Genomic DNA, 13,007 nt, shown 5'->3' with positions numbered 1-13,007 from the left:
CCCAGGGGTCCCATGGCACCAAAGGGACATTGTGACACTTGGAGGCCTCATGGCATCATGGAGACCATTGGGACACTCTGGGGCCTCATGGAACTGTGGTGACACCAAGTTGTCTGGGAGTGTGGATCTGCTGGAGGGTAGCAGGGCTCTCCACAGGACAGGCTGGATCCAGGGCCCAAATCCAACAAGGTGAGGTTTAACAAGTCCCAGTGCCGGGTCCTGCACTTTGGCCACAACAACCCCTGCAGCTCTACAGGCTGGGGACAGAGTGGCTGGAGAGCAGCCAGGCAGAAAGGGACCTGCAGGGCCTGATGGACAGCAGGCTGGACATGAGGCAGCAGTGTGCCCAGGTGGCCAAGAAGGCCAATGGCTCCTCGCCTGGCTAAGGAATGGTGTGGTCAGCAGGAGCAGTGCAGGGATTCTTCCCCTGTGCTCAGCACTGGTTGGGCAGAAGTGCTGTGTCCAGTTCTGGGCCACCCAATTTAGGAAGGACATGGAGGGGCTGGAGCGTGGGGCTGGGGAGGGGTCTGGAACACAAGTCCTGTGAGGAGGGGCTGAGGGAGCTGGGGTTGTTTATCCTGGAGAAGAGGAGGCTCAGGGGAGACAAGGCAGTGTCAGGGCACAGGTGGAACTTGATGATCTCCAAGGTCTTTTCCAGCCTTCCTGATTTTGGGATTCTCTGAAACCACCCTTGGAGCAGGTGCAGGATGAGCCCTGGGCCTCCTCTGCAGCAGCTCCAGCAGCCCAGGTCCCTCAGCTTCTCCTGCCAGCCCCAAAGCCCATCCTGTCAGCCCTGCAGAGCCTCTGCAGCTCCTCCTCATTGCCTAGAACAGGGAGCCCCAGAGGCAGACACAGCAGCCCAGATGTGCCCCCCTGGCCTGGCGTGCCTCTGGCAAGGGAGCAGCAGCAGGCACTGCAGGAGCCTGCAGACAATTCCTGCAGCACTTGTAGGATGATCCTGCTGCCCAAGGGACGTTCCCAAGGGGCCAAGTCAGGAACTGCAATGGGGAGTGGGGCCAGAGAGGAAAGGGTAAACAGGGATGGGCTGTTTGCACGGGAGGGAACAGAGCTGGGCAAGAGGAAGAGATTTGTAGCAGGGAAGAGCAAAGAAAGCAAAGGAGAAGCCAAGGAAATGCTCAGGGCAGTTTGGGGGTGGCTGCCAGGCAGCCCTGGCTCTGAGCAACAGCGTCTGCAGTGGCACAGGAAACTCCCAGCTGATGGGAACAAACTTTCTGGCTGAGTGCAGAGGCCAGGACAAAGCTGAGTGGTTTCCCTGGTGTCCCCCAGCCCTGGCTGGCCCCAGGGGCTGATGGCATTTGTGCTCCCTCAGGTTCATGTCCCCACAGCAACAGCATGGAGGTGCTGCCCCTGCTGTGTGCAATGCAAACAGGGGCTGCTGAGGCAGTGCTGCCGTGTCTGTGCCTGCAAGGATGGGGCACCTGTGTGAGCTGGGGGAGAGGCCAGGGCTGCAGAGGGGGGATGTTGTTGGCAGCTGCATGAGGACGCTCTGGGACGCTGCCCTGGGCTGTGCAGCGCACTGGGCATGGATCAGCCCCTGCTCTGCTGCTCCTTCCCGTCTGCCCCAGGGCCCTTGCAGAGCCCCAGCCATGCTGTTTGCCCCCAGCCTGCCCACGGCCAGCCTGGGGCTGCTGACGGGGGTTTCTGTGCTGAGCATTGGCCTGGCTGTGTTCTGGAGAGAGCCTGGGCAAGGAGCCTGGAGCCCCCAGGGCCTGGCCTGAGGCGTCAGCGCTGCCCCAGCAGTGCCCATGGCCTGTCCCTGCTGCAGCCCCAGCACTGCCAGCCCCAGGGCTGTGCCCGGCCCCGAGAGCACTCAGGCCCTGCAGCAACACCAGGGCCACCAGGGCAGCGGGGCAGGGCCACGGCAGCAGCACTGGCAACACCAAGTGCTGCTGCTGCTGCTGCTGCTGGGCACAGCTGCTGGGCCAGCACTGATCTGCCCCAGCTCTGCACACAGACATTGCTGCTGCAGCTCCAGAGAAGGCAACAAAAGGGCATCTCTGCAGAAAACTCTGCTGGGACATCCTTTAGTTCCTTAAACGCCACAAAGAGCACAATCCCTCATTGACACACTCTGTGTCCACAGGAAAGGTGGAGAGAAACAAAATGAGAAATGGCACAACAAATGGCTTTTTTTGTGGACATTATGAAAACAGTAAAAGAAAAGAAAGAACCCACAATCAAGGAACAAGAAGTATCAAAGGTGACTTTTATTACAAATAATTAGAAGAAAATGGCCAGCAGTTTAATGTTTCTGTAACTATCCAGTCATCAGTCTCCACACTGCAGCCTTGAGCTCCTGGTTCCTCAGGCTGTAGATGAGGGGATTCAGGGCTGGAGGCACCACCGAGTACAGAACTGACAGGGCCAGATCCAGGGATGGGGAGGACATGGAGGGGGTCTTCAGGTAGGCAAACATTACAGTGCTTACAAACAGGGTGACCACGGCTAGGTGAGGGAGGCAGGTGGAAAAGGCTTTGTGTTGTCCCTGCTCAGAGGGGATCCTCAGCACAGCCCTGAAGATCTGCACATAGGAGAAAACAATGAACACAAAACAGACAAGTACCAAACAGGCACTTACAGCAAGAAGCCCAAGTTCCCTGAAGTAGGATTTGGAGCAGGAGAGCTTGAGGATCTGTGGGATTTCACAGAAGAACTGGCCCAGGGCATTGCCATGGCACAGGGGCAGGGAAAATGTATTGGCTGTGTGCAGCAATGAATAGAGAAAGGCACTGGCCCAGGCAGCTGCTGCCAGGTGGGCACAAGCTCTGCTGCCCAGGAGGGTCCCGTAGTGCAGGGGTTTGCAGATGGACACGTAGCGGTCGTAGCACATGATGGTCAGGAGGCAAAGCTCTGCTGTAGCATAAAAAACAAAAAAAAATACTTGGGCAGCACATCCAGTGTAGGAGATATTGCTGGTGTCCCAGAGGGAATTGTGCATGGCTTTGGGGACAGTGGTGCAGATGGAGCCCAGGTCAGCGAGGGCCAGGTTGAGCAGGAAGAAGAACATGGGCGTGTGCAGGTGGTGGCCGCAGGCTACGGCGCTGATGATGAGGCCGTTGCCCAGGAGGGCAGCCAGGGAGATGCCCAGCAAGAGGCAGAAGTGCAGGAGCTGCAGCTGCCGCGTGTCTGCCAATGCCAGCAGTAGGAAGTGCCTGATGGAGCTGCTGTTGGACATTTGCTGGGGCTGCAAATGGGCACCTGTTCATGGAGAAAGGACAGTGAACAGTTGGAAGAGATACTGGTAACCAAAATCAAAGCCATTTCCCATACACCCTCCCCTTGAAGACACATAGACACACTTCTGTGTTCAAGAGTTTTGGTGTTTTCTTTATAAGCTCCCCCATACCTCTGCTGGTATTCTTGGATATCAGAAACCCTCAGGATTTCCACTGCCCTCTGAGAAAACAGAGCACGTTCTGAGTGGCAAAGTGATGAGCAGAGAGTGAGGGAAGATAATCTGTCATTCTGACATGTTCAGAATTTCTCTGGGTTTAAACTTTCTAAGTTGCATGATCACCCCCACCATGTTTCCCTTTAAAATTCCCCAGGTACTGCTTAGAGGAGATGGATCCACCACAGCCCAGCTCCACATTTGTAGCCAAGGACTCACGTTGCTCATTTCACCAACCCAGCAGCATTTTCAGTGTCACAACACCTCTGCCTTTCCCCATCAATCTTATAAACCAGAGAGGCACTAGGACAAGTTTTCACCCTGGATTGAGGCTCCCAGCTTGGACTGAAATTTCAGGGAGACTTCCAAGTGTCCTTCTGATGGCATTGGATGAAGGGAGATGCAGCTCCTTCCCTGGCTGCACTGACAGCATTGCCCAGAGCCGGGCCCTGGGGACAGCGTCACCCTGAGCCAGCTGTGCCCCCTGCCAGAGCCCCCAGGGCCGGGCAGCTGCTCCCAGCCCTGTGCTCTGCAGAGGGAACTGGGCCCGGGGCTGCAGAGCTGCCCCACGGCTCTGCTGCAGCTCTGCCTGCACAGGAGGGGCTGCACGCCTTGGAGCCCCGGCCCTGAGGGCAGAGGCTTGGCTGGGACACAGGAGGGAGGGGGCTTGTTCAGAGGGAGGGGCTGCACTGCAGGGGCTCCTGTGGGCATCTCTAAACTCTCCCTGCCACAGCATTGCTGGGCTTTGTTTTCTCTCATTGCCTGATCTTCTCTCTGCTTCCTGCAGATTTTCCTCCTGCAGGTGTTTCCCTGTGCCTGATCTCTCCCTGCCAGCACTCACAGACCCCAAATCTCTGTGCACTCTCCTTGGCCCTCAAGAACCCTGCCTGTTTGCAGGGCACTGGCTGGGGGCAGGTTCTGTTTGCAGCTTGGAGAAAGGACAGCTCAGACTGAGCCTGATGGCTCCAGCAAAGGTGATGCTGCTGCCTTCCATGGGCAGAGTGGCTGAAAGCACATTAGGGATCTCCTGTGAACCTATTGGTCACTAAAAGCACAGTTCGGTTGCCTCAGGCACTTGTCAAAATTCATAAATAATAATTCATAATCATCCTTTAATATTTATCCCCCCTCCCAGCCATTCTCCAATAGCAGGAAACTAAAGGAAAAGTCTTTGAAAATTTTCTAATTTTTGTTGAAATCCTTTTCTTGGAAATAGTCTATGACTGACCAGAACCCCTCAGCATGTCAGAGCTTCATGAGCATTTCACCTCCCCTGCACCAGAAATACCCAGAGTTGTACTCACAGGCTCTGCAGGCATTGGCATGTTCCAGCTTGAGGAGATGGCTCCAGGAGCTGCAGCTGCACTGTCCTGCAGCCAGAGGTTCCTGTGCCAAGGGCTGGCAGTGATTGTGCCCCAGGCACTTCTCAGCCCCTTCCCAGCCCTGACTGATTGAAGCTCTCTGTGCCTCTGGGCTGTGCCCGGGCTGGCTGCAGGCAGTGCCCCAGCCCTGCTGGGCTGGCACAAGAGCTGCTCATCCAGAGAAATGTGCTTTTGAAGCTCTTCTTGGTGAGCAGGAGCTGCCTCTGTGCCAGGAGCCCAGCCCAGCTCAGCAGCACAGACACAGCACAAGGACTTTAATCAGCCTCTGGGGCTTTGTGCTCAGGCCCTGAACATCAGTCCCTGAGAGGGAGATGAAGAAACCTCCACAGAACTCCAAGGCAGAATCCAACTCCAAAGTTTCTTGGACTTTTAATGGGTCCCAGTGAGGGACACGACTGAGCAAGTGTCCCCAGGCCCCAGGCAGAGCAGAGAGCTGCAGGCAGTGATGACAGGTGGGGACAAAGAGAAGCCAAGTCTTGGTGCCCTGGGGCACAGCAGGGTCTGTGCCAGCAAGGGCTGGGAGGAGACACCTTGTCCTGAGGCCCTGGGGCCTCCTGGCACAGCCCCAGCCAGGCTGGGCACTGTCAGCCCCTTGTGCTGCCCTCAGCATCCCCCCCTAGCCCACATCCCAGTGGCCTCAAGGATCTGCTGCAAGGAGTCCCTGGGGAGCCTTGCTCAGCAATGGCCCTGGGGGCTCCTTCATGCTCCCTGCAGGACTGCAGGTTTTTCAAAGGGCTTTGGGTTTGGCTTTTGCCTTGGAGTCTCTGAGAGCTTTGTGCAATCATGGCCTCCAATTATCTGCTGTAATTAGTCCCTGGAGAGGCTTTGTCAGTAACAACACTCAGTGGGGCTCATTAATACTTCAGGGTACTTCCATTCTTTTAAGGTACTTGGTGTTTCCCTTTTGATACCGACTCTGTGAGAGGTTTGTGCAATCATGGCCCCAATTATCTGCTTTAATGAGTCCCTTGAGAGCTTTGTACTGACACTCAGTGGTGCTCAGTAATGCTTTGAGCTTCTCACATTTTTTAAGATAGTTTGGAATTTTCTTTCCACACTGAGACTCTGAGAGGTTTTTGGTCAATCCTGGCCTCCAATACTCTCCTCTAAGGAGTCCATGAGGAGCCTCCGTTGGGATGGACCTCACTGAGACCCATTCATGCTTTGAGACACTTTGGGGTTTTCCTCTGACTTTGACTCCTGGAAAGGTTTGTGCAATCTCCTCTCAGGCCCTGAGGTTCAAGGGCTCAGCTCCAAATGCACCACAGGGCTCATCAGGATGCAGCAAGTCCTGACAAACCATGGCTCTGCCTTGATTTCCCTCTGCTCTTATGCAGTTTATCAGGAATGTATCTGGAGTGATTTTGGTTTGCTAATATGAGATTTCTCAGCCAATGCATCTCTTAGTGCAGTGGGATCAGTGTTGGCTAATTACCATTGCACTCCCTGGAATATATTTACTCATTTCCTGCTGTGAGATGGGATTAGGAGAAAGGCAAAGTAGGCTCAAAATTTTAGAAGTGTATATAGAAAAGTTTATTACCAGTAAATAGAAGAAAGAGTAATAAGAATCTGAACACTTCTCCTCTCCCTACAACCTTTTCTTTCTTACTGACAATGCAAGGAGACAAAACCTGAAAGTTTCAGTCAGTTTACACCATCTAGAACAGTCTTTCTTCAGTTCACTTAGGGAGAGGAGTCTCTCTTTCATGCTATGGAGACTCCTCCATAAGAAAAAAGTTCTCCCGTGGCTCTCAATTCCCATGAATAGCAGCTGCCCAGAAAATCTGCAATTGTGAAGTCCCTCCCATTTTTCACAGCTTTCCCCACAGCTGTGTTTATGGGCCATGTCAGCTTATGGGGTATGAGTTTAAAGATGAGCTGTTCAAGAGCAAAGATTCTCTTCATCTATTTCTGAAATCATCTTCATCTCTGAGAACAGAGATCTTCTTCTTCTCTCCCTGAGGGCACAGGATCTCACCACTCTTCTCTCTTTCTCTGTTTAAACTTCTCATAGGATCACAGCTACATCAACATTTGCTTACTTTAGCATGGAGGCCTTTGCTGAACAAGTCATCTCCCCATATTTTCAATTAGTTATAGGGAAAAAGAGAGTCTGATATATTAATTACATCCTTCTCCATTGCTTTACAGGAGGATTTCAGCCCCAAGATCAAGGCATCTTCTCATCCCTCCCATCTGGGACTCAACTTCCCCTTCAGTGACCTTGGTGTCTTCATGTTGCTCTTCTCTGTGCCTGCACTTTGTCCTTTTCTCTCACTGGAGGGAGGATGGAAGCACTGAAAGAGTTCATATCTCACCCGGGGCCTGCAGATGGTTCCGTGCCCCCGGCCGGGCTCGGTGCTTGCGGCCGGAGCTGTTTTACGATGGAGGTTTCTGCAGCGGCTGCGCTGGGGCTGTGTCAGGATGGGCCGCGCTGGGGCAGGGCCAGGATCTCAGCAGCCAGGCCAGAGCACAGCAGCAGCACGGCCGGGGCCGATGGCTTCTCCTGCCCCTGCCCAGGGCTTGCGGCTGAAGCCCAAGGGTGGCAGAATCTTGGCCGAGCCGGCCCGGCCCGGGGCTGCTCCTGGGGCCCGGCGGATCCTGGCTGGGCCCGGGCTGGCGGCGGGGCAGGGCTCAGCAGGGCCCAGATGTTCCCAACTGCAGCCATGGCCCGGCCCGGCCTCGGCCCCGCGGCCTCCCCTGCCCTGCCCGGCAGCCGATGGGGCCTGGCGGGGTCCCTGGGAAGGGGCCCGGCCCCACGGCAGGAGCCGCCCGGCCCGGCCTGGCTGAGACGGGGCCGGGTCAGCCTTGTTAACTCTGTGCCAGCCAGAAGGGAAAGAGACCCTCCCAGGCTTTCCCATCTTTAACATGTGTCTTCACAGAGGCATGTACAGTTTCTCTAGTGGTTTAACAGATTGTCAATTCTCAAAGCTAAATATTGATTGGATTTTTAGTCAGACACGGAGGAAACTGCTAGCAGCTTCTCTTAGAACATCACTTCCATGATGCCAAACCCTCACAACAGCACAGAGCACAGAGCTCCTTTGTCCATATATATCGGTCATGTGCCCAAGTCCTCAAAAACATTTCTTGGGAGATCTCTGGGCCCTTTCCAAGGTTTTTTCAACTGAAAACATTCAGCTCAGAGTCTAAGAAAATCACCAGAGGCCATGGCCAGCCTGACCTGTCTGTCCTTGCTACTTTTTTCTGGGAGCAATCTTTGGAAATATGGAATTTGGGAGGCCAAATTCTAATTTTGGCCATGGATCCTGGACATGAAGGTTGGTTCTTTTCCATAGGAAGGAAGGAACAGAGCCCCAGTGTTTGCCAGGCAGAAGAGAGGTGACCACCAGAGGACAAGGCCAGCCAGAAGTGGCAGGTTTTTTTCTGAGAGAAACCCTTGCATATAGAAAAATTTTTTTGAGAGAATACCAATTTTGGCAATGGACATTTAAAAAGAGGGATGGTTCTTTTCTATAGCAAGGAAAGCACGGAGCCCCAGTGTTCCAGGAGCTGATGAGAGGCATTCCTTGACATCACAACATCAGCCAGAGCTTTCAGGTGGCCCCTAGGAGGCCAAACCAGCCAGGCCTGCTCCATGTTCCCTCGGTTCCATGGGGCCCCACAGTGTCCCAATGGTCCCTTGCTTCCCTGAGGCCCTGAGGTGCCATAATGCCCCCTTGGTGACACAAGGCCCTGAAGGGTCCCCATGGTCTCCATGGTTCCATCAGGCCCCACAGAGCCATAATGGTCTCTGGGTTCCATGAAGCCCCACTGTATCACCATGGCTCCTTGGTTCCATGGGCTCCAGTGGTGCCACAATGATCCCCTTGGTTCCATGAGGTTCCCACAGTGTCCCAGTGATCTCCATGGGAAGGGAAGGACCCAGCCCCAGTGTTGCAGGGGCAGCCACCAGAGGCCAAGGCCAGCCAGGCTTGATGGTACTGGCAGATTGTGCCTGGAAGTAACCCTTGGATATACAGAATTTTGGAGGTGGAATCCCAATTTCAGACATGGACACCTGGAGGATAAGGATGGTTGTTTTCCATTGGAAAGAAACCATGGAACACTGATACAACAGTGACATTTGGGGATTTATGGGGAGCATTGGGGATTGTTTCTGCACCTCGTGACCCAACAGGAGCTTTTCCAATAAATGTTGCCTGAAGCTCCCACTGTGCCCATGACAGGAACCCCTGTGAGTGTCTGGGACATCCCGGCTCTTTGGCAGCCTGGGGACTCCTGGGATGTCACCATGGGATGGCTGTGACTGCCTCTGACCCCAGGGCTCTTTACCATCCCCAGAAAGCCCTGGGAGGTCTCCATGGAGCCCCTGTCTCTGTGTGTGACATTCCAGCTCTGGAACAGCCTGGAGACTCTTGGAAAGTCCCCATGGAACCCCTCTGAGGGCCTGTGACAAATCTGATCCTTAGCAGGCAACCATCACCAGCCCCCTGTTGCTATGCTCAGTCCCTTGGCAGCTCCATGGAGACCCCATGCCAAGGGTGGTTGCCATGGCCACCAGGGCTGGCACCAGCTGGGATGCTCGGTTTCCACGGGCCGGGCTTTAGCAATGGGATTCCCCAATTTCCTGCTCCCGCTAAAACCGCGCTGCCCTCGCTGCCCTCCCGCCTCCCATGAAAAGCACAAAAGGCAAAGATCCCGGGCTGGGATAAGAACAATTTATTGGGAACAGCAACAAGATAAGGAGCAAAAGGAACAGAATCAATATTGATAACAGAAGGGATAAGTAAAACTATTTACAGAGAAAACTACAACATCAAAAACTAGTTCTTCCTGGCAATGTATTTCCTCCTGTCTGGAAAGGTGACCCTTTTCCTCAGGGAGAGAGAGAGAGAGAGTCCCTTTCCTGCCCCTGGCAATGACCTCAGGTGGGAGTGAATGTAATGACAGGGCCATGGCCAGACCCTCATGTTCTCCAATCCCACATCATGTCATTGCCAGGGGCAGGAAAAGGGACAGGTGTCTTCCCAGCATGGATCACAGGGAACATGGATCACCAGGACTCTGACCAACATGGGGTCTCCAATGGGGGATAAAGCTGGAGCAGTGCATGAAGCTGTTCCTGCAGTTGGGGCATGTGCAGGGCTTCTTTTACTGGTGCCTCCGTTGGTGTCTGCTCAAGTGAGAGCTGCTGGTGAAGCTCTTCCCACACTGGGGACACTCGTAGGGCCTCTCCCCAGTGTGGATGCGCCGGTGGGTGACGAGGGTGGAGTTGTGCTTGAAGCCCTTCCTGCAGTCGGGGCAGAGGAAGGGCCTCTCATCCGTGTGAATCCGCTGGTGCTGGAGGAGCTGAGAGCTGGTGTGAAACCTCTTCCCACACTCGGGGCACTGGTAGGGCCTCTCCCCTGTGTGGATCATTTGGTGGATGATCATTTTGGTCTTCCGACTAAAGGTCATCCCACATTCCTCGCAGTTGTATGGCCTTTCCCCAGTGTGGATCCTCTGGTGGCAGATCAAGAGAGACTTCTGCCTAAAGCTCTTCCCACATTCCCCACATTCATAGGGTCGTTCCCTGGTGTGGGTCTTCTGGTGGGAGATCAGGTTAGAGTTCTGGCTGAAGCTCATCCCACATTCCCCACACTCATAGGGCTTCTCCCCGGTGTGGATCCACTGGTGCCTGATGAGGTGGGAGTTGCGCTTGAAGCCCATCCCACAGTCAGGGCAGCAGAAGGGCCTCTCATCCGTGTGAATCCGCTCATGCAGGAGGAGATCAGAGCTGGTGTAAAACCTCTTCTGACACTGGGGACACTCGTAGGGCCTCTCCCTCTCCCCAGTGTGGATGCGCTGGTGGGTTATGAGGGTGGAGTTGCGCTTGAAGCCCTTCCCACAGTTGGGGCAGCGGAAGGGCCTCTCCTCAGTGTGAATCTGCTGGTGCTGGAGGAGACTGGAGCTGGTCTGAAACCTCTTCTGGCACTCAGGACACTCATAGGGCCTCTCCCCAGTGTGGATGCATTGGTGGATGATGAGGGCAGAGCTGCAGCTGAAGCCTTTCCCACACTCCCCACACTCGTAGGGCCATTCCCCAGTGTGGATCATCTGGTGGCTGATCAGGGTGCTGCTCTGCCTGAAGCTCTTCCCACACTCCAAGCACTTGTGGGGCTTCTCCCCATTGTGAAGCTGCCCATGGACCACCAGCTCTGAGCTCTGGCTGAAGCTCTGTCCACCTTCCTGGCACAAGGTGGGTCTTTACTCCTCAGAGCACCCTGGGCTGGGTTTTGAGCCCCTCTTCTTGCAGAATCTCTGGGGATTTTCCTCCCCATTGGATTCCTGTGCCCTGGAGTCACTCAAAATGGCCTCTTCCATGAGTTTCTGCTATGGGGATTTCTCCTCTCAGGTCTCCATCCTCAGTTTCTTCCCGGGGGGAGGAAGGACAAGGAGAGGATGGGATTTGCCTCCGTGCCAGAGGGAAGGGGAAGGAGATCCCCCCAGTGCATCCCCAGCAGGACGGGGTTGGCAGCAGGGTTGTCCTGCAGCCGGGGGCTGTGCTGGGCTGGGAGATGGAGCAGGAGAGAGGGGGAAAGGGGCACTGACTTCCTCCTCACCTGCCTGCATGTCCCGGGGCTCCTTCCTCTTCCTTGCAGCCTCCTCCTCCGTCTGGCAAAGGTTTGGGAATGGGAAATCCTGTTTTGGGAGAAAAGCAAGGGATGAGCGCATTGAATTTTGTACTGGTTTCAAGGCAAACCTGGGGGAGAGTCTAAACCATAATTACAATTTCATAAGAAAAGAAGATCAAGGCAATGCTACAGAAACACTGCCTTAAACTGACAGAGTCAGGATATAACCTGACACCCTGTTGCTGGTCAGGCTGGTGGCAGCAGTCCCATTAAATGGTGGCTGCAGTCCTGTGGGAGTGATGAACATGATTCTGTCAGAGCAGTGATCCTGTAGAAGGGTCTGGTCTTCCTCTGAAGGTCCAGTGGTGGTTCTGGAGCTCTTGTCCTCTGGGAATCCAGTAGGCAAGCTGCTCCTGGTGTTGCAAGGCTCAGCTTATATCCAGGTAGGAATGCTTGGATCCTCCCCCTGGGCGGAACATCCCACAATGGGATGATGGAATTTTATCAGTCCTGCAGTGACACTCAATGGCCCATTGCCAGAAGATATCTCCCCTGGAGGGCGTTATCAGGGCTGAGTCATGGAAGAGATCAAGAACACTGCCCCACCTGTTTCGAGCAGTTGATGAAGATGGGGATTGAAAACATGCATTTGGTTCCATCTTACACTGCAGCCTGAAACAGTGGGGGAATCCCTGCTCAGGGGGTGAACACCACCCCCCTTACCCAAACTGGCTCAGGTGTAAAACCCCCACCCCGGGAAGGCCACGCACACAGGGGACAATGTCACACTTGCCCTGCCCCAGGGGAGGTCTCTGTCCCTGTCACTCCGTGGCTTTCCCCCCTTTTCTCTTTCACGGGCCGGGGGCTTTGCCAAATCTAAGAATAATTTTTTTCTCTTTCCCTGTCACCTTTGTGACATCTACACAGAGCTTTCCCTTCCTTTTCATAATCTTTTCATAAAAGAGGTATCGCAATGTATTGGGCCAAATTTCCACGTTTCTTTTATCAGAATGTGCCAGCAGCTGAGCTGGAGCTGTGCAGGACCAATGGATTTTGGAATTGCCACAAAATTGCTTCTACTGTGAGTTTATTGAATTTTGGGATTTGTTTGCGTTCTCACCACAAGTGACTTGTGGGAAGAGCAAATTCAAGGCATTTTCTGTAGGGTTAAGTTTGATTTTTGTCAAGAAACAACTTTACTTTGTCCAGTGCCCTGGGGATGCTCATGGGGTCACTGACCCTCTCACACTGGGGGATGCTTGGGAGGGGCTTGGGAGGGTTGTGCCTGTCCCTGTCACCCCAGGCCATTCCCCAGGGTTGTCCCTGTCCCTGTCACCCCAGGCCATTCCCCCGGGGTGTCCCTGTCCCTGTCACCCCAGGCCATTCCCCAGGGTTTGTCCCTGTCCCTGTCACCCCAGGCCATTCCCCAGGGGTCTCCCTGTCCCTGTCACCCCAGGCCATTCCCCAGGGGTGTCCCTGTCCCTGTCACTCCAGGCCATTCCCCAGGGGTCTCCATCATTCTCACCCCAGGGAATGCCTGGGGGGTCTCCCTCCCTCTCTCCCCTGTGCCAGGGGGTGCTCGGGGCAGTCTCTGTCCCTCTCAGCCCAGGGGATGCTCGGGGCTCTCTGTCC

At 54.6% G+C, this 13,007-nt stretch overlaps 1 protein-coding gene across 1 annotated transcript in view; it reads right to left on the bottom strand.

Moving 5' to 3' along the window:
- LOC143692679 (uncharacterized) overlaps nucleotides 1–11,373 on the bottom strand; it is a 468,458-nt gene extending 457,085 nt beyond the window's left edge. Inside the window, exons 1-2 of the mRNA XM_077172924.1 lie at nucleotides 11,364–11,373; nucleotides 10,560–10,808 (exon numbers count right to left, since the gene is read on the bottom strand). Coding sequence (XP_077029039.1) covers nucleotides 10,560–10,808; nucleotides 11,364–11,373 — 259 coding nt within the window. The remainder of the gene's footprint in view (nucleotides 1–10,559; nucleotides 10,809–11,363) is intronic.
- Between the last annotated feature and the right edge of the window lie 1,634 nt (nucleotides 11,374–13,007).

Source organism: Agelaius phoeniceus, assembly GCF_051311805.1.
Source record: "Agelaius phoeniceus isolate bAgePho1 chromosome W unlocalized genomic scaffold, bAgePho1.hap1 SUPER_W_unloc_2, whole genome shotgun sequence".
In the NCBI taxonomy this organism is placed as follows: Eukaryota; Metazoa; Chordata; class Aves; order Passeriformes; family Icteridae; genus Agelaius; species Agelaius phoeniceus.
The sequence above is the reverse complement of the archived record's forward strand: the minus strand, read 5'-3'. Positions and strand labels throughout refer to the sequence as shown.